At 39.8% G+C, this 21,578-nt stretch overlaps 1 protein-coding gene across 5 annotated transcripts; it reads right to left on the bottom strand.

Annotated features, from left to right (window-relative positions):
• Window positions 1-20,949, bottom strand: PRKAR1A (protein kinase cAMP-dependent type I regulatory subunit alpha). 5 transcript variants are annotated; one of them, XM_063799241.1, is made up of 12 exons: window positions 19,704-19,992; window positions 17,555-17,687; window positions 17,098-17,280; window positions 9,788-9,958; window positions 8,893-8,984; window positions 8,632-8,693; window positions 7,754-7,800; window positions 6,802-6,960; window positions 4,815-4,875; window positions 3,720-3,841; window positions 2,743-2,824; window positions 1-2,467 (listed from the first exon to the last, which is right to left on the bottom strand). In XM_063799241.1, exons 3-12 carry the CDS (start codon window positions 17,272-17,274, stop codon window positions 2,295-2,297), a joined length of 1,146 nt encoding a protein of 381 aa, XP_063655311.1. In that variant the 5' UTR covers window positions 17,275-17,280; window positions 17,555-17,687; window positions 19,704-19,992; the 3' UTR covers window positions 1-2,294. The 5 variants fall into 5 exon arrangements, with proteins under 5 accessions (XP_063655311.1, XP_063655312.1, XP_003315745.1 ...); XM_063799242.1 differs by having other exon boundaries at window positions 17,973-19,755; XM_003315697.7 differs by lacking the exons at window positions 17,555-17,687; window positions 19,704-19,992 and adding an exon at window positions 20,532-20,949.
• Window positions 20,950-21,578: the final 629 nt, after the last annotated feature.

Raw genomic sequence — 21,578 nt, 5'->3', positions numbered from 1 at the left:
TTTAAATTATTTCATCTCTTTTTATTACTTGACCTACCATTAAGACAATCTATAACAAAAAAAGTATATTAGCACACATGGTATAATCAGACTGGTAATTAGGAAGCAATACAAAACGGTCCTTTGGCCATCTATACTTTCTAGAGCAGTAAATCTCATAAATTCACTTACCAAGCCCAGGAATAATGACTTTCAAAGCCTTGAATATCAACTAAGACAAATTATGCCAATTCTGATTTCTCACATACACTTAGATTACACAAAGATAAAGCTTTAGATGTGATCATTGTTTAATGTAGACTTATCTTTAAAGTTTTTAATTAAAAACTACAGAAGGGAGTAAACAGCAAGCCAAATGATTTAAGAGTAAAACTCACTCAGAAAGCATTATATGTATCTAAATATACATGAGCATGATTATATACATACATGAAACTGCAATTTTATGGCATTCTAAGTAACTCATTTAAGTACATTTTGGCATTTAAACAAAGATCAAATCAAGCTTTAAGCTTGTAAAAACATAATTTTCGTTTTTAATTTTTTAAATACAAAAAGGTAGCTAAACACAAAGTACAGATCAGAAACCCTCATTTAATATAGATTATTTTGGAAATTAAAAAATTTGTTAACAAGGTGGCTTTCTTACCCACCCTAAAATGTAAATAAAACCTCTTCCCCAGATTTATACTTCATACTTGGTAACAACCTAAAAGTTTTTCAAATCTATGAAAAAAATCTACCATGACCAATTTAAATTACCTGGGAAAGGGCAGGAGAGGGGATCGATAATCAGAGTCAGTTAGTTGCACACAGATGGAAAAATGCTTGCAGTCACTCCCAAATATAACCCTACATTACCTTATATATAAATCACAATGAAAATAAAAGTGCCTACATTACAGAACTGTGAAATTTTGTTTAAAAAAATAATAAAAATAAACTGTTGGGTATCATTGGAATAATGTAACACATAAGGCTGGAAAATACTGAAATACAGTTAAGACTCAATACACAAGTTTACTTTAAAAAAGAAAAGAAAAGTTTGCCAGAGAAATAAATGCCAGATAGGAAAGCAGGACTTTCAGCAGGATAGCCTTTTAGACCAATTTGAAGCAACACAGACACATTATACCCTACCATCAACCCACCAGAAATTCTAGCTGAATAAAAAGGAAGGAAAAAAAGACTAAACCAAAGTAAAAAACTTCTTCCAAAATCTCATGCCCCAGTGAATGTCACGGGGAAAATTCCCGACACTGAACTTTGTCCGCCTGGCATTTCTCCCTTTAGCAGCATCACCTCTATTTCTGTTAGGACATTTGCTCCATCTGTATCTAGTCACAGCAAATCCAATCTCCTGGAATCAGTTTAATGAGCAGAGGAGATTATACTGGAGTCAGCTGAAGGACATACTTTAACCAAAAGCTCTAAATTAACAACCAAGAATGTAGACCTCAAATTCTTATTCTCAATTCAGCATCTGATCAATTATTTGGCACTAGCTGGATAAAGGTCTAATCGGAATTTGTGAGCCGAGGCAGATGTAGTTAAATACTAACCAATATTTGCAATCTATGAGTTAGTTTCAAACTTAAAAGGCAGATACAGATAGCCATACTTAAAAGTATTTCAGAATTGGAGAAGAAACATTAATAACAAGATATAAATAAAACCAGGCAGATTAGCTTGGCAAACAAAAATTCTGGAAAAAAAAATTGAACCAATCATATCCCATTGATAATTAGCAAAAATGGGCATTTTCCCACCCTTAAACTAGTTTAATTACAGGCAGATGTCTTTCTACTATACTAAGATTTTCTATATCCATTTTCCCTAATCTTTAGAGTTTAATGAGAAACCATTTATTCTACAAAGAAATACAGCATATATGGCCACAGTCTAAATATGCTTATAACTGGAAAATTATGTCACTTAAAAAAAAAATCTTGCACTGTTACATCATTACTCTATGGTAATTCAATAGGTGCTGGGATCTGCCCTCACCAAAAAGCATGGCACTCACTGCCCAGGGTGAATACTAACACTGCACAAAGAGAAGCAGTAACAGCAAAGTCTCCATAGAACTCTTTCTATTTATTTAACTGTGTATGAGCATTTAGTTAATGCTCCAAATTGAAAATGGTGCAATAAAAGCAACTTTCAATATATAAACAGACAGGAAGCTGCGATGCCAGTGGCCACTTGGCGCTGCAAGTAGGGAAAATAAAGCAGTCTGCATGAGTGAAGCATGGATTGGGGAGAGGAGAAAAGGGAGGCACAGGAGGCAGATTTCAGACAGACAGTGACACAAAACTGTTGTACTGCTGGATGTTTCGTTTGAGGATGTCTGAGCATGGGCCAAGAACACGTTCAAATCTAGGTCGGTCCAGCTTAACGCACTTCAAGGGGCCACGAGCAACAACTGTGGCAGCACGAGGACGATTCATCAGTAGTGCAATTTCACCTGGAGAAAGCAAAGATGGGTAACAGGCTAACTTCTATGAAAAACATTTCCTTAAAGCAGTGCACTTCTGAGAAAGAAGACAATAGATATGAGACAATCAGTAATTTCATTAAATGAGTAAAGATCAAAATCTCACACCTTCTCTCTCAGAGCCAAAAAAGACTGCAATTAGAAAATAAAATTCAGGAGAAGACAAAATTATGGAAGACTACAATATCTCACTGAGATGTGACTTAAAGAAACCATGTATTTATTGTGAGGGAATTCATACATACCAAAATAATCAGAAGGCCCCAATCTTCCCACTTCAACAAACTCTTCATTTTCTGACCGACGTTGTAGCACAGCAGCTGACCCCTATAATAAAATCACCAAAAAAGCTAAACAAACAAACACTCTCAAACCCAGGGTGGCATCTTAAACATCCTATGCAATTTTAACTACCTTGCAAATATGTGTGCATATGATAAAAAATGACTTTAAAGTTAGTCACCACATGAGCTTCAATTTCTATTTTACCAGCATCTCCTGCTAGCGAGGTTCTTCGTATCAAGCTAAGGTGCTTAAAGGGTGCAGACTTGGGTTAGCAAACTGTAGATGAAGGGCTAAATCCAAGCTCACTGTCTCTTTCGCAAATAAAACTTTACTGAAATACCACACACATTCATTTACATATTATTTGTGGCTGCTTTTGCACTATGACAAGAGTTGAGACTTTACGAATGAAACCCTATGGTCCACAAAGCTTAACTTACTTACCACCTGGCCCTTTACAGTCTCCTGACCCCTGATTTAAATAAAATCAATTAGCAACTACGGAGCCACATTCATAGAAATCTGCCATTTGGATCTGCTTAGCAAGAGTATCTGCTATACATTTCCATGGAATGTGGAGATATACAAACACAGTAATTTTTCAAATTTAAATAATTACCTTTAATCCTTATTTGCCAAATAGCCCAAACACTTGCATTTTAACAAGGATAGTGCAGAATCATCAAAGTTTGTTATGTTAAATGGTTTTTAGAATTTGGCTTTTCATGTCTAGGGCCCTTCAAGAATTCTGACTCAAACTCATTTAAAAATGTAGTGACCTGGCAGAAAACCAAACAACAGCATTTCAAAGTAAAAGATAATTTTAAAATAAAATGGTCAGGTATTCTTAAAAACTAAAGCTATAGTTCAGAATTAGCCCACTCTTTCCCTCTTAGAGTGTACAACTTTTTAAAGTATTAAATTCTGAGTTCTTTACCTCTAAAATAATGAAAAACTCATCCCCTGGTTCTCCCTGCACCACAATCTTCTGCCCATCTTCAAACTGCACTGGTTCCAATGCATCAGCTACCGTAAGACGTTCCCACTTGTCCAGAGACTCTGAAAGACAAGAATCAAAACAATTGCTCTGTATTATTTGGTGCTGTTATAAAGGTAAAAAGAAAGTATAACAAGATTCAACCAAATAGCCATGCCCATTCAACATTCTAGTAGTGTCTCAGATTAAACATGGTACCTATCTTCAATTACCTCTAGTCTGAGCAGGATTCTCATACTGCCTGCAGATAGCCCTTAGATCCTTACTTCGGTAGCCCAGGGGCTAGGTTAATTTATACCAACTGTACCCAATGGCAAGGGAATAAGAAAATGTAATCCTTAAGTATTCCTGAAGATTGCCATCAATGCAAATCAAACCTACAACTACAATACTCAAAAGTCATAGTTTCCCCATCCATATCATTCCAAAGTTTCATAGAAATAATTTAATCTATTTAAATTTTTGGTTTACTTTATGAAAAAGAACTAGAAAATAACTTTTATTCCCAAAGGCCAAACTACTATCCAAAACACAAAGCATATGTAACCAATTCAAAGAAAAGACAAAGAAGAGGTGAAAAATTCACTGTAATAAACAATGGCAGAAGCCTGTTACCTTATAAAAATCCCCATTCCCCTTTCATGAAGAACAAGTTCTAACATCTCCAAGTCCACATAACAAAATGCACAAAAGAATATCTTCAATTAATCTGCTTTACTCTAAATTTCAACAAACTTCTGGCATGTTTTCAGAGGATGCCAGCAAATGATACCTAATCTTTCCACAGAGGAAATGTATTGTTGGAAGTACTCACTTTTCTGAACCAATCAACTCAATGATGGAACAAGAGAGACGGGAAGTCACAGAGGAAATAACTGTGAATGTATGTCCACAGTCAGAAGGACTTTCAGCCCTTCTGTCTTTTCAGGGGGAATGAGTAGCAATTATACTTTCAGAAGGCTTTTCCCAAGTCCATCCAATTCTAATTCAGGGGTATCTCATATACTAGCAAAGTTAACACGCTTTACAACTCACCTAAAATAGAGACTTTACTAAGGAATTCCTCATACATCTTCCGCTTTCTCAGTGTGCTTCCCTAAAAATAAAAATAACAAAAGTGATATCCCCAAGACATGTAATTATCACCACATAATGCTATGGAATAATAAATATTAAGTTTCAAATAAATTTTAAAACCAGAAAGTCAAAGCTTGTTGCTTTTAATGAGGAAAGTTTAATTTTAACTAATTCATTTTTATTTTATAGGTAATGAATGATATGACATTCTTGTGATTTTTATTTTCTGCCAATATTATGCCCAATTCCTAGCATTTGCAACCAGTATGTTGACATATTTCACAAAGCATTTCCCAACTTCCAAATACAGTCGAAATACCGGTTTATACCTGAGCCCTATCACTCAAGATATTTTTCCACACACTTTAAACCGATGTCCAATTTCCATGTTTACTCTCAAACTGATTTTGTGCCACTGCCAACCCAATTTATCTCTGAAAATATTTTCTCACAAAAGTAATCTAGGTCATTTACAACCCAATAATCCTAGTGTTCTTCCTGTTCAACACTGATATTTAAATGCAGATTCCTCCATTAGTTCTGGCTTCTCACCTACACAATTGACATGTCTTTATTCTATAAAAAAGGACCATATCCTCCCCTACCCAGCTATATAGATATTTCACCCCATATCTACAGTTCCTAATTCCTGTCCACAAAGCCAATGCATTGTGAGGCCCTAATTTCCTTTCAGGCCCACTATGAGAAAGTAAAATATTTTATTTCAAACCAATACTTCCAGGTCCTACCTCTTCCTTCTTTGGCAATGAGATAAAGCTGTAAACATTCTGTTTCCTTTTACTAATAGTATTCCTGTAGAGGAAATGCAGAACTAACTGTATGGTCAATTTCTTCTCCAGTAGACTGTCATATCACTTCAAAACCAATCTTTCTAAAATTTAGACTTATCTTTGCCATAAGCGTTTTTGTGTGTGTGTGTTTTTTTAAGGTTCAGGGGTACATGTGCAGGTTATATAGGTAAACTGGGTGTCACAGGGGTTTGGTGTTCAGGTAATTTTGTTGCCCAGGTAATAAGTAAAGTACACCACAGGTATTTTTCCTGATCCTCTCCCTCTTCCCACCCTCCATCCTCAAGTAGGCCCCAGTGTTTGTTGCTCCCCTTCTAGTATCCACGTGTTCTCATTGCTTAGCTCCCAACTGTAAGTGAGAACATGTGGTTTGGTTTTCTGTTCCTGTGTTATTTTGCTTAGAAAAATGGCCTCCAGCTCTATCTATGTTGCTGCGAAGGACAAGACTATCTATCTAATCTAATCTATTTATATATCCCAAATGCAGAAAAATTTCAAAGTACATCAGGCTGTACATTTTCAAATGGTCAGATGGACACTGCACAAATTTAAGAAAACCATTGAAAATGACCAATGCATTAGCTGGGACTTAAAAGGTATCCTATAAATTTATCACAACATTCTCAAAAAATCTGACTATCACCAGAAAGTTCCAATGGTTTTAGTATTTTGTTTATTCCTTTAACGAGAGGGGACATGACATACATATACATTACTGATAACCCACTTTCACAGGTTAGGGAAGCTGATTATATCTGAATGGCCCCAAATAACTTTAAGCACTTAAAAGCAGCACCTATCATGCTGTAATGGGTATAATTAGGTAAACTAAGATGTGCCTACCAGCAAATGGATAGATTTCCAAACATGAGATGACCAGCACATATATACCAGATCTTGTTTCCCAAGGTTTTGTTCTAAAATATCACTGCCTAAAATGGCATAATGAATAATGCTAAGCTGGGCTTAATGCAAAGTATTTGCTCATTAAAAGAAAGAAATATTCGCTTATTAAAAGAAAGAAATATTTGCTCATTAAAAGAAAGAAATATTCTCTTTTCAATTTGGTAATATTCAAACATTAGTTACGTAGATGAGAATTCTAAATCACACTCTCAAACACCATGGTCTCTTACCATGAGGATTCTTCTATAGCTGTCTCGGTCGATGCCCCACAATTTCACATTTGTCTTTGCTTTGACAGTGGCTGCTCTAGGTGTTCCATAAATCAAAGCAAGTTCTCCAAAGCTCCCTCCTTCCCCAACACTGGTTGCCCATTCATTGTTGACATAGACCTAAAGTGCAAGTGACATCAAAAAAGTTTATTTTCTAGATACAAACACTTAAATGTTAAAAACCCTCCAACCTTTTTAAAAGGTCACAATCCTGAACTTCGTTTTAAAAAACAGAATATATTATGTTTGCAGTACACAACAGAGAAGAATAGGTGATTTCTGATGACTTAAATGAGTTAAGTGTGTCTATAATTTACCTGATTTAATTATCTGATAAGAAAAAAGCACTCTGTAAGGATGTAAGGGAAAAAGGTCGGCTAAGCACTAATACCAGTCATAGATACTTAGAGAACCGTGCTGAGCACTATGCTAAACATTTTACTTGCATTAGGTCACTGAATCTTCTAATAATCCTAAAAGATCAATGCTATTATTGTCCCCATTTCATTTGTGAATAAGAAAGGTATATTAATTTTGCTAGCTAATGGCTGGGTCTAGAATCTTTTTTTTTTTTTTTTAAGAGATGAGGTTTCACTTTGTTGCCCAGGCTGGTCTTGAACTCCTGGGCTCAAGCAACCCTCTTGCCTCCATCTCCCAAAGTGCTGGGATTATAGGCATGGGCCACTGCGCCCAGCTACACACACTTCTTCACCACCACTCCAGCAAAAGTTCTGAACAGAAAATTACCTTTAAAGAGTTTCTCTGTGTCATAAAAATACTTGGCAAAAGGTATTAATAAAATCTGACATACAAGGGATGTAATGACCCTTCAAAATCACTATTCTTATTGCTCGGAAGCGCTCAATACATTGGCTTTTAAGATCAACATATTTTTGATATTGGTAAATCTTACATCCGTCTCTCCTTGATCAATCACATAGAAGTTATCCCCTTCATCACCTAAAAGAGGGTAAAAAAGTTAGAAGCATATTCCAAATTAAAGAAAGAAATTATCAAAATTATTACAAAACAATAAACTTATTTTACAGTGGTACTGTGAGAGTGTGTTACAAACTAACACAATCTTTCAGGGGAAAGAAAATCAAGCAACATATTTTAAAAGTCATAGAATTAATCAAAATTTTTTCAGTCATCTCATGGTAAAGAATACCTCTGAAAAAAATTTTTAAAAGCTACATATGTGTACAGTTATTAACTGCTATGGCATTTATAGCAAGGACATTAGAAACAACTCAAATAGTTAATAACAAATTATCAGGCTGCCACAAAATGAAAATATATACCCACTCATAAAATGTCAAGAATAAATAAGAAAAAGAGGAAGATAGTCAAAAAGTTAGATCCATGTTAGTCTATATAGGCAAACTAAGAATCTATAGAAGTCCTAGAACCTTTTTAATAGACAGGGCTATACAATGAAGAATGTAGGTGTTTCATTTATTTCTTACTTTAAAAGTGATTAACAATATAAAGAACATGAGAGATATATATGATTCTGTAATTCTATATGACATTCAAGGTAAGACAATGTAGGCATTTCCTTTAAATTATAAACAAAACTATATCAAAAATATTAGTTCCCAATACAAAGTGTTCTGTCCATCTCAGAAAATCTTAATTTAAAAGAAATAGAAAAATCCAATAGTATAACAGAAAAAAAAAAGTGGTAGGATCAAAGAGGAAAACAAACTTCAATAAAACAAAATCAAAAAAATCCTCTAGTCTCGCCTCCTCTCCCGTAACAATACTGCATGCTCCAGAGGCCCTTACCTTGCTGAATCACAGTCTCTCCTGCGATAAAGGAGACCGAAAACATGGCATCAAAAATATCACTGCAAAAGAGAGAAGGCCTCGTGTTACATTTCACATGTCTCTTCCGTGAATTTCAAACATTAAGCTTAGAATTAAAGACCCCAGACTGTCATCTGGTGAACAATTACTAAGAGCTCTAAAACTTGCAACAAGTGTTGAAAATAATTTGGGATCACACCCTTACTTGAAAAATAGTGTTAAGAAAGAGCCTGTTCCTACCTTCTCTCATTATCATCAAGATGTGAAAACAGCACATTCTTTTCAATGGCTTTGGCTAAAGCGGCCATTGTCTTGTAATCTTTTGGTATAACCTAGAAAAGAATTGAAGGTCAAATGACAATTCCATAAACCAAAAACATTTCACGTTTGCAACCTGCGCTTCAATTAAATGTCAAGCCACATTATGGTATTTAAACAAGACTGCTTTGAGTTAAATATTTTCACTACAACACACTTGTACTATCTTTGATCCATAAACTACTCAACAAGTATTGACTAATTAATCCCCTTGCCTACAGCCAGGCCTAAATATAAAGTCTGGTACTTGGTTCCCAGTTAACAACTAAAGAAACAAATCAAAACACCTTGACCAAGGTCACTATTCTGAGGCAAAACTAAGTATTTTATAATAATTAGTCATTTTAAAAATCTGTGATCTGTTAGCTTCACAAGCCTCAAGTGCCAGGACAATTCTGTTCCCCTTTAAGGCTAACAGCATAACTCAAAATAGCCTGGCTCTGAGGAAGAGGAGAATACAGGACAAATGAGGCTCGTAGAATAAAAGGTTAAAAGCCACAACATTTAATAGGATAGCAAAAAAAGAACATCACGATTCAAGAGACAAAGCAATACTGCCCACCTCCTTCTACTGCGAAACAACTGCAAGGAAATAACAAACCCCAAAATGCAATTATTCACTAGTTTATAATCACTATTAGTTATTTCCTCTGACAGCATGCTATTACAGAAACCTGTTTTCCAGTACCCAAGAATTGTACAGGATGGATGAACTTCCACCCTGTTTTGTATTTTATGATTCATTCATCAAAGGAGACTAGATGACCACCAAGTGGGTCCCAAAAGCATCCCCCCGATGTTCAAATATCAAAACTACCTTTCTAACATATGATGCCGCATCTTCCTCCGTGTAGACCTCAGCGCTGATAGCACCTCGTCGCCTCCTACCTTTAACCACTGGGTTGGGTGGAGGAGGAGAAATCTCATCCTCCCTTGAGTCTGTACGAGTGCCTGCTTTCTGCAGATTCTGAATCTGTTTTGCCTCCTCCTGAAAGAAATTACGAGTTTGCAAAATGAGATCCTTCAGCATGTAAAGCTGGCACTCTCATGTTCCAATGATAGTCTATCTCAGTCACTTCCAATCTCTTCTTCCATTAACAATGTAAGTTAAGAGGAAAACACCAATTCCAAAGGGGAAAAAAAGAGAGTAACACTTGAAACACTCTCAACAGAATGTACCTCAGATGATAACAGATGCTATCCTTTATTAATGGGCAAAAGCCATTAGTACAAGCCATTAGTACTCACATAACATGTGAGTAACAAATCAGATATTCATTAATGTCTTGACAACAATTATCTGTGATGCACACAACAGTAACACACTGCAAGACAAAATCCTGAAAATTGGGTTTTTTTGGATGCTACTGCAGATAGCAAGAGACCCTCCTGCCAAAAGAAATGTTATCAGGAAAAATAATTCAAGCCCAACATAGTGATCCAAGAATGTCTAGATTACTGAGTTATTTCATTAACTCAATAAGCCATTTTCTGGATCTGCCAGGCCAAGACCTATGCTAGGCAACAGGAAATTAAAAACAAATAGGAGAGGGTCCTGAGCCTGTGGAATTCACATTCTAGTTTGATCCCAGATAAAAACAAATAATGAAATGATGTGATGGTAACCACGAATTTAAACGAGATCATATCTATAATACTTCTCCCAGCAGAGCTAGGATCATTCTTTGTAATCAAGGTTTAAACTTGAAGTTAAAAGACAAAAAGAGTTTACTTGCTTTTAAAAACTACTTATTGGACCAATTCAAATAAAACCTAAGATAAACTATTAAACATTCCTTTTTTCACATCTAGAGCCTTAAAAACAAATTCCTCTCAGATCTAAAGAATTAGTTGTTGTGCCTGAAGTAAAAGGGAAAAAATAAAAATGTGTTATCTTCTACTTTCTCATTCATTTGACCCGTTATTTCTTTTCTATATATAAATTTGTAAGTGCCCATACATTAATCTCCAGAACATTGGCAGCATTCAAGAAAAGCAATGGCGTGGGAGGGAGACCTTTCATTATTATGCCCTTTTGTACCTGCACAACTTTGAAATATGTGAATATGTAACCTACTTTTTAAAATATGGTTTTTAGAAAACTCATTTCATGTTAATTCTGGTTGTTCCAATAACCAGTAAGGTTTTCTCATTTCATATTAACACAGAGCTATAAAACTCAAGTCTCTCCCAAGTTTAAAGTTTAAGAGTACATGACTGGGTACAGTGGCTTACGCCTATAATCACAACCCTTTGGGAGGCCGAAGGGGGCAGATCACTTGAGTCCAGGAGTTCGAGACCCACCTAGGCAACATTGTAAAACCTCATCTCTACAAAAACACATAAAAATTAGTTGGGCGTGGTGGCACACACCTGTAGTCCCAGCTACTTGGGAAGCTGAGGCAGGAGGATCACCTGAGCCTGGAAGGTAGAGACTGCAGTGAGCCATGATCGCACCACTGCACTCAGGCCTGGGTAACAGAGTGAGATCCTGTCTCAAAAAATAGGCCAGGCATGGCGGCTCACACCTGTAATCCCAACACTTTGGGGGGCCAAGGCGGGCAGATCACAAGGTCAGGAGTTCAAGACCAGACTGGCCATTATGGTGAAACCCCATCTCTACTAAAAATACAAAAATTAGCCAGGTGTGGTGGCAGGCACCTGTAGTCCCAGCTACTCAGGAGGCAGAGGAAGGAGAATTGCTTGAACCCAGGAGGCGGAGGTTGCAGTGAGCCGAGATTGCACCACTGCAGTCCAGCCTGGGTGACAGAGCAAGACTGTCTCAAAAAAATAATAATAATCAACACACACACACACACACACACACAGTTTAAGAGTATAAATGAAAACACAAATTCTCCCCCCCCAAATTTGTCACTGACATTTCACAAAAATTTCAGGAAAAATTTCACAAATAACATTTCACTTGGGACTACATTCTACTTCACTGAATTTTTAAGATTAATTTTGAAGTAACAAAAACATTCTGATTTTAGCACTGTCTCATGGATTCTAGTGAGTCTTTTAAAAACAGCAATCTGAATATAACCTAATCTGACGACTCAGAGCCATCACTCAGATCATGAGTTTTCTAGTATATACTATGATATATTTTTATATCCTTTCTCTTGCTGTTGTCATCCTTCTGTCAGTCTCCTTCCTCCTCAGCTCTTTAAGTGAGGTGATGAATAACCTAAATACCTTGACGGGATCATTACACATTCTATGCCTGTAAAATATCACATGTACTCCATAAAAACATACAAATGTTATATATCAATAAAAAATTAAAAATTAGAAAAAACCTCCCAGTCTACTCAGTGGTTAATTATGTTCTTGACTCTGAGGTTCAAATTCTGCATTCGGTTTTGCATTAAATTCTGCACTATCTTCTTGACTCTTAGGTTCAAATTCTGTCCCCACTACTATGTTTTCACGATTATTTGTTCCCTCCCTGCTTCTGTCACTCTTCCCTGTGGGTAAAGTATACTTCCCACCCCACTGACTTAAGGCTTGGCTACAGGACTTGCTCTGGCCATGGAATGTAAGTGGACATGCCATACCATGGTTGCCTGTGTGGTTTGGCTCTGTCCACCTTGAGCTTCTGCCCTCCCTCTGCTTTGAGAACAGCATGCCCTATATAGGGCTGCTCCTTCTGCTCAGCCCCAGAACAAGATATGTGGTGTCAAGAACACAAGACAGGCTGATACCAGAAGAACTGCACATGACTGGTCTGTTGTAGTAACCACTGAAATTTGGGGGTTGTATGTTGCTCCAGCAAAAGCTGACGACTACAGTCTATAACCACAGCCACATTACTTAATTTCTCTCAGTTTTACTGCTATGTCTATAAAATGCTGATAATCACATACCTCGTACATTTGAAATAACGAGTATGTATGTATATAAAGTGCTGCACACAGTACCTGACACAGCAGACACAAGGTCACTGTTATTTTAATTCCTCTTACCTAAGGGTCTAATAAATACAAGAGTAAAAGAAGACTCAAATTCCAGATGACTGAATTAAAATGCAGAAGCTTTCAAAAGACCAACTGTCAAGAGTTTTTGGTACATTTCTTATGGAGTAGTTGAAGGTAACAGAAACACAACCCCCCAGTAATGACGAAGAAGGTGATGAGAATATGACTGTATTTTCAGACTGATATGGTTTGGCTGTGTCCCCACCCAAATCTCAAATCTCATCTTGAATTATAGTTCCCATAATCCCCAGGTATTGTGGGAGGGACCTGGTGGGAGGTAATTTAATCACAGGGGTGGTTACCTCCATGCTGTTCTGGTGATAGTGAGCTCTCATGAGATCTGACGGTTTTGAGGGGCTTTTCCCCCTTTTGCTTGACCCTTCTCCTTGCTGCTGCCACGTGAAGAAGAATGTGTTTGCTTCCCCTTCTGCCATGATTGTAGCTTCCCGAGGCCTGCCCAGCCATGAGGAACTGTGAGTCAAACCACTTTCCTTTATAAATTACCCAGTCTTGGGTATGTCTTTTATTAGCAGCATGAGAACAGACCAGTACAGTAAAATGGTACCACAGAGCGTGGAGTGCTGCTACAAGGATACCCAAAAATGCAGAAGCAACTTTGGAACTGGGTAACAGGAAGAGGGTGGAACAGTCTGGAGGGCTCAGAAGAAGACAGGAAAATGTGGGAAAGTTTGGAACTTCCTAGAGATTTCTTGTACGGCTTTGACCAAAATGCTGGTAGTAATATGGACAATGAAGTCCAGGCTGAGGTGGTCTCAGATGGAGATGAGGAACTTGAGAACTGGAGTAAAGGTGACTCTTGCTATGCAAAGAGACTGGCAGTATTTTGGCCCTGCCCTAGAAATCTGTGGAACTTTGAACTTGAGAGAAATGATTTAGGGTATCTGGTGGAAGAAATTTCTAAGCAGGAAAGCATTCAAGAGGAAGCAGAGTTTGAAAAATTTGCAGCCTGACAAAGCAATAGAAAAGAAAATCCCATTTTCTGGGGAGAAATTCAAGCCTGCTGCAGAAATTCACATAAGTAACAAGGAGCCAAATGTTAATCACCAAGACAATGGGGAAAATGTCTCCAGGGCATGTCACAGACCTTCAGGACAGCCCCTCCCATCATAGGCCCAGAGGCCTAGGAGGGGAAAATGGTTTCCTAGGCCATGCCCTGGGGCTCCTGTACTATGCAGCCTCAGGACATGGTACCCTGCGTTCCAGCTGCTTCAGCTCCAGTCTTGGCTAAAAGGTACAGCTCTGCCCATTACTTCAGAGAGTGCAAGCTTAGAAGTGGTGCTGGGCCTGTGGGTGCACAGAAGTCAAGAACTGAGGTTTGGGAACTTCCCCCTAGATTTCAGAAGATGTACAGAAATGCCTGGATGCCCAGACAGAAGTTTGCTGCAGGGGTGTGGCCCTCCTGGAGAACCTCTGCTAGGGCAGTGCAGAAGGGAAATGTGGGGTCGTCTGGAGCCCCCACACCAAGTCCCCACTGCGGCACTGCCTAGTGGAACTATGAGAAGAGGGCCACTATCCTCCAGACTCCAGAATGCTAGATCCACCAAAAGATTGCACCATGCACCTGGAAAAGCAACAGACACTCAATGCCTGCCCATGGAAGCAGCCAGGAGGGGGGCTGTACCCTGCAAAGCCACAGGGGCGGAGCTGCCCAAGGCCATGGGAGCCCACCTCTTGCATCAGTGTGCCCTGAATGTGAGACATGGAGTCAAAGGAGATCCTTTTGCAACTTTAAGACTTAATTACTGCCTCGTCGGATTTCGGATTTGCACGGGGTCTATAGTCCCCTTGTTTTGACCAAGTTCTCCCATTTGGAATGGGTGTTATCTACCCAATGACCCTAGGAAGTAACTAACTTGCTTCTCATTTTACAGGCTCATAGGTGGAAGGGACTTGCCTTGCCTCAGATGAGACTTTGGACTTGAACTTTTGAGTTAATGCTGGAATGAATTAAGACTCTGAGGGACTGTTGGAAAGGCATGACTGTGTTTCAAAATGTGAAAACATGAGATTTGGGAGGGGCCAGAGGTGGAATGATATGGTTTGGCTGTGTCCACACCCAAATCTCATCTTGAATTGTAGTTCCCATAATCCCTATGTGCCCTGAGAGGGACCTGGTGGGAGGTAACTTAATCATGGCAGGGGGGTTACCCTCATGCTGTTATCATGATAGTGAGTGAGTCCTCACGATAGCTGACGGTTTTATAAGGGACTTTTCCCATTTTGCTCTGTACTTCTCCTTGCTGCTGCCATGTGAAGAGGATGGGTTTGCTTCTCCTTCTGCCATGATTGTAAGTTTCCTGAGGCCTCCCCAGCCATGCTGAATTGTGAGTCAATTAAACCTCTTTCCTTTATGAATTACCCAGCCTCGGTATGTCTTTATTAGCAGCATGACAACGGACTAATAGACCTAACACACAGAACTATGACCCACTAACAAGTTACTTAAAGGTCCAGGTATCTATATTCAACCCCAGAAGGAATGTATACATGTGAACAAAGACCCTTGAATTACAGCAAAAATCATGTTGAACTGTGACTTTAATTATTAAAAGTTAAAGAAGCTGAAACACATTAAATCTAAAAATTCCATCTGCAAAGAAACCATTTTAATAATTATTTATTGCTTTCCACCTTTGTTAGTCTTTAAACAGTACTGTGGCAACTACAAGCTTTGAAACTAGCATCACACATTCAACACTCCCTATAAAAAGATACACACTTAATGTCTCACCAACTTAATCCTCTCATTTGATGGTTTCTATTGATGTCCAAAGAAGAGGGATCACCTTACAGTGACCCATTTCAACACCGGATCTCCAGGAACGCACTTGACTTCAAAACAAGCTACATCTATGACCTGGCTCTACAATACTTCCATGATTTGGAAATTGCAAAAATAAGAGAAAGCCAGAATATCTACTATAATTCCAAGATAGCAAAGCAACATTCACAGTGACTAGTTGTTTTTGTTTTTTTTTTAATTATTCTGATCATGGTCCTAAATATAAATTTTAACAATCGGTTTTTAAAGAAAATAGAAAATACCTGATCAATGAGCTACCCAAATACTTTTTAAAGCTTAGTACAGATTCTTTTACTAATAAACTATACTGATTATAAGAAACTATAAAAACCAATGGAAAATAACGCAAATTATTTCTATTATACAATTAGATAATCATATACCAAAAGAAATGATTTATTTCTTTTGGTATATGATTCATTTCAATTGATTCATAATCATTATGAACCACCTCATAACTTCCACATGCACAAGAAAATCAGTAAGTTTCTCTCACTGATTTACAGAAGCGAATCACATAAACTATTCAAAATATTTGGTAACCCAGACTTTTTCATTCATCGTTTCTTGAGGGAGATGAATTGAAGCATTCAATTGAAGCATTCATTTGCTTCAATTATCCCTGATGTAAAATTATCACTTTGCTTAGAAAAACATATGCCATATACGTAGGTCACAATGACCTACATGCAAGGAGGAAGAGCAAAAAAGAATAAAAATTGGATTAATTTTTTTCAAGGCGCAACAAGTCCTGACCAATAAAATGGAGTAAAATTTTTGAGGAACATCAATATCAATCTCTCTACAGTAATTTATCAGATATACTCTACACTAAAATAGGCCGAATCTAATTGAAAATTTCTGATATATCAGTCACAAGCTAGATTCATGTTTCATTACACTAGTTTTAAAAGTGGGATAAGATTTACTACGCTTACTTGCTTTGTTCAAAACGGGAGGAGCATTAACTGCCTTTAAGAACTACAGAATTTCTTATTCATAGAACCGCTATACTAGTTCTGATCAGTTTTATCTGTTATAGTTCTACGCACTAATTTAAAAAGTTACAAAGAATTGTTTGGAAACCCTTTATTAGCCAAGTACAGTTAGCATACAGGTTCATTTTTCTGACAAATTCTACTAATTAAGAATTTTTAAATTACTACAAATGCCTTAACTGTATTTCTTATTTGAAATTGTTTTAGACTCTTTATTTAGTCAGATTCCTTTTCTACCAAAAAATACAAATTAGTAACATTCCAGTTATTAAATTTAACAACTGTCACAATCACCTCATCATCTCCCCACATTTATTTTTACCTTCTCCAACCTCTCAAAGTATTCCCTGAGGAATGCCATGGGTCTCTCAGGTCGAGCAGTGCACAACTGCACAATAGAATCTTTGAGCAGTGCTTGAATGTTATGCTTCTGGACGTAGAGTTCACATTCTCGAAGGCTGCGTGCCTCCTCACTGGCGGCGGTACTGCCAGACTCCATGGTTCTCTGCGAGAAAAAAACACACACACGCTTGTATAAACTATAAAGCAAAATGCCAATCTGGCATTTAACTTGCTAAATTCATTAGGCAACTGATTCACAGGGATTTTTTTCTAAGTAGATTTTCTTTTTAAACAGGGAAGTGGGGACTAGGGAATAAAATATGTACAGAATTAGCATTATTCCAAGTAAATGTTTCATTTAGTTCAGGATCTGTGCTCTGTAGGCAACAGTGAGAGTCGATAACCTCAGCTCCTGGGAGGAAGTATGAGCCACTAACCTCTGCAGAGACGGGTGCTGAAGTCAGGCCCTTAAGGGAATTTCATTCAGTTCTCCCTCAAAAGAAATCATGATGACGTGGGAAGTAGGTAAACGGTAAACAGGACACAGAATTACCAGGGCACACAAGTCAACTGTAAGCGAAAGCAATTCAGCACAATGAAGAATATCTGACATTCCCTATACGTAACTTCTATCCCATGGGAGTATCCTAACGTCACAGAGCAAACCACTGGAGTGAGGATCTGATTAGCCAACTACTAGCGTAATCAAAATTTTTAAAAACACACAAGAAAATTAGATGAGTTTTAAAAGCAACCTTTATTCCAGACTCGTTTGCCAGATTCCACCCCTAAATGATAATACACTAGTGGTAAAAGAAGGAAAATCCTTAGTTGGGGGGAGGGGAGAATTCTTACCACATAAACTGTAAAACATTTGGACAGAAAATTGTCAAAATATTTTCTTCATCTTGACAGGAGAATGTTAAAACACTTAAGTTTCAAACTTGCATGAAGATTCAATAGATAAATTGCATTTAATGGATTACATTTAATGGATAAATTGCATTTAATGGATTTTAGAGGATTCGAATTATGGTACCTTTATGTAAAGTAAAGCAAACAGAGATAATGATGAGCAGCTAACCTTACCCTAGAATTAAAAGTTTACTAATTTAACAACAGGGTCATATACTGTTTTCCTTCCAACTCCTAATTACTAAGCACTTAAGAGTAGAAGACAAGAGTGTGGTCCCCTCCACTCAGCAACTGAATTCAATACTAATCAGACTTTTCCAATTATAATGCATTGTAAACTATTGAGATGAAACTGTAAATTTAAAAGAACTTATAGAAAGAATTAACAGAGTAAAGAGCTATTCTAAAGTGCTACACTGTCACTCATTTTGTTTTGACAACTTTCACCATAGAGGTCAACAACAAGTAGACTAATTAACAGACCATTAGAAAGTTTGTGGCTCCAAGACAAGCACATAAATTAGAAGCCATGGAAAAATAATCATGCTGCTACTTTAAACAGGCAAAACAAAAACAAAAACGCGCATTTACTTTAGGATAGATTTATACAAGCCACTTCTCCAGGTCAGGCAATCATATGAACTGAAAATCCACTTCAGTAGAATTGTCTGCATTTCAAATAATACTTAAAGGCCACCAAGAACAATCATAAATCAGATCTTTCATGCTTCAAAGCATTGTCATATTGCAAGAACATTCAAATGATCAATCATTCTAAGATCAGGTCTTTGGCTGGTAGAGATGAGAGAACTGGGCCTAAGGAGTGAAACTGTGTTTTTGTTTGAAACAACTAATGTATTACGAAAACCAAAAAGATAGCCACTGGTAATAAGACAGTATACGAACAGAAATGTACCAAAATTAATGCAGTCACCATGTAAATCCCTGAATAACCAGACTTCACAGTCTTAATATTTTTAATCGAGTTACCTGGATTCTCTATGTGTACTTATTTGTAAAGCCCAACAACCTAGCCTTCCCTCCCCACACACAATTATTTAACTGCTTTAAAACTTTCGCTGCATTGTCTCTATGTAAAACAAAACACTCAGATTCATTCTTTTGAAAATTCAGTTGTGACAAAATCGTTTCGAAAGGATTACATTCTGGGAAATAAATAAAAACACTTTGAGAAACTGTTCCTGATTCAGACCGCACCCCCTTAGACCAGCCAAGTTACGGCTCCCCTAGGGTCATCTTGAGGAAGTGTCTGCTTTCCTCGCTCTGCTAAGAAGACGGATCTCTTGGGAATCTCTCAAGGAGTAGGACGGTCGTCACCACAGGCTCTGAGCTGAAGAGGTTAATAGGTACCGTGTATTTTCTAGAAGAAGGGCAGGAAAATGCCCTTCACTTCACGTAGGCCACGGTCATGACCACAAAATGAAGTGAAGCCGAGACTTCAAGCTACGCCAGTCGGAAGGCCACAGTGGTGGCGAGGGGCCCTCAGGAGGAAAAATTGGGAAAGGGAGAGAGGTGAAAGGGGACAAAAGGAAATTCAGGAGCCCGACTAAGACCGTCGTGTTGGGGGAAAGATCACCCCGCTATGAAGAGGAAAGGCTACTGCTAGCAATGACGAGTCGTCAAAAGTGGAGAGGAAAACTGCCGGCTTACAAGAAGAGCCAGGACCGGCGGACGAGACGATGGCGGACCCCAGTAAAATAGAGCCGTTGTCCTTCAGGAAATGGGGGAGGGTGAGCGAAGAGGCCGCGGCGCGCGGGGGCGAAGGCGGCCGGGGAGGGCCGCGGAGGGCCCAGGGCCCCAGGAGCCGTGGGGTGGGGGCAGCGAGCGCGAGCGGGGCGGCTGGGGAGCCCCGCACCAAAGCCGACGCCCAGACGGCCTTGAGGATGCAGACTCGGAGCCGGGGGCGTGAGGCCTGCGGGGAGGCGCCCGCCGGGCCGGGGAGGGGCAGGGGGTGCGGCCGTCCCCCTGCAGGTCGCTCCCCGTGACGCCATCTTGGATCGGTCCAGCTCCCGCAAACCGGCTGCGAAGCGACGAAGCTCACCTCGCCTGAGCCCCTGGCCGACCCCACTCACCTGGGGACGGGCGGCGGCGGGCGCGAGGCTGCGGGTGCGAGGCGGCGGCGTACCGAGCTCCCTCAGCGCTTTGCTCCCAGCCCCGCTCCACTCTGCGGTAGCGGCTAGGCGACAGCTCCACCGGAAACGGCCTGGCCGCAGCCAATCAGCGTTCGGCTACTGACGTCAATGCGCCTCGCTCTGGCCAGAACCGTCGCCTTAGCAACCTTAAGGGCGCAACAGCCCCAGTTCCTCCCCCCTCGTCGCTCTTGGAAGGACCCTCACTCTGCGGTCGTTCGTCTTCCGCCATTCTTTCCATCTTACTCGTCCCTTATCCACAGCAGTTTCCTCACGCCCGCCACTTCTCCTTTCCGCAGTCTCCCTAGCCCGGTTCTCTCCTCCTTCCTGCTCACCTGCCCCTCCTTACCTGTCCCTCTCTGGGTGTGTTGGGTCGCCTTTGTTCCTCCTTCTGCTCTTCGCTCTCTCTCCGCGCAGCTATCGTGCGCTTCCCTCTCGTCCCTCCGCTCCTCTGTCCACCCCACTCTCCCTCCGGCCTCCCTTGACGCCTCTGCCTTTTCTCCCTCCTTTCCACCCCCTCCCTGGCCGACCCACGTGGGGCGTCTCGGATGACAGGTGGGCGACTCCTCCCCGCAACCCCTGCAAGGGAGGGCCCTGGGCAGGGGCGGGGAGAGTCCTGTCGCTGCCAGCCCCCGGAGGAGGTGGCGGCCCCCGCGGATCTGCAGCAGCTGCGCTGCGGGGCCGAGCGCGGGCGGATGGCCGGGATGCGCTCTCTGGGCCGCGCATCCTGTGCCCGGCCAGCGCCGCCCGGGCCCAGGGCTCAGGTCAGTCATCCGGTCCAGGAAACCTGAGCCCTGCCGAGTCTCCGCTGGGGCCGCTCTCCCCGCCGGGGGTGCTGTCGTCTGTGCAGGCAACACCGTCCCTGTGGAAACCAGGCACGGGAAAGGACTTTGTCAGGGTCCAAGAGGAGGCCTGAGTCCTTCTAGAACCTGAAGTGCCTCCCCCCATCACTCCTTGACCTCACAGGGGGAGAAGTGCAGAGCGTGCAGATTGTCAAAAATGCCCTGTGACCCAACAAGAAATCGCAGCTGTCCAGACAAGCTGCACTAATGGGGAAAATTCGGAGGAAAAGCGACTTTACTCTTTCAGCCATTTTTTTTTCCATCAGAGTATCTGTCTAAGGAGGAAGAAAAGGGAGACGGTACAATTTTAGACACATCAAGTCTGTAACTCAATAAAGAAGGCCCATCAAGGAAACATGTCCAAGTGTCTGGCTAGGGGCTGCTGTAGTAGCATTGTATATATTTCTAGGGCTGTGTGCTTAAAATTCATAATGGATTCAACACAATACAAAAAAGCAAAATACACACATATGCAAGTGTCCAGGAGCTGTTGTAGTAACATTGTATATACTTCAAGGGCTGTATGTTTAAAGTAAATAATGAACTCAACACAA

This window comes from Pan troglodytes, chromosome 19 (genome assembly GCF_028858775.2).
Source record: "Pan troglodytes isolate AG18354 chromosome 19, NHGRI_mPanTro3-v2.0_pri, whole genome shotgun sequence".
Taxonomy (NCBI): domain Eukaryota; kingdom Metazoa; phylum Chordata; class Mammalia; order Primates; family Hominidae; genus Pan; species Pan troglodytes.
The sequence above is the reverse complement of the archived record's forward strand: the minus strand, read 5'-3'. Positions and strand labels throughout refer to the sequence as shown.

Bases quoted from the DNA above. Each gene is read 5' to 3' on its own strand.
- PRKAR1A (XM_003315697.7), bottom strand. From the start codon at position 17,274: ATGGAGTCTGGCAGTACCGCCGCCAGTGAGGAGGCACGCAGCCTTCGA. The intron at 8,985-9,787 runs GTAGTTTTGATA...ATTCTTTTCTAG, and splicing joins CGGCATCATATGTTAGAAAG to GTTATACCAAAAGATTACAA. The intron at 2,468-2,742 runs GTATGTATGAAT...TGCTTTCTCCAG, and splicing joins GGGGCCTTCTGATTATTTTG to GTGAAATTGCACTACTGATG.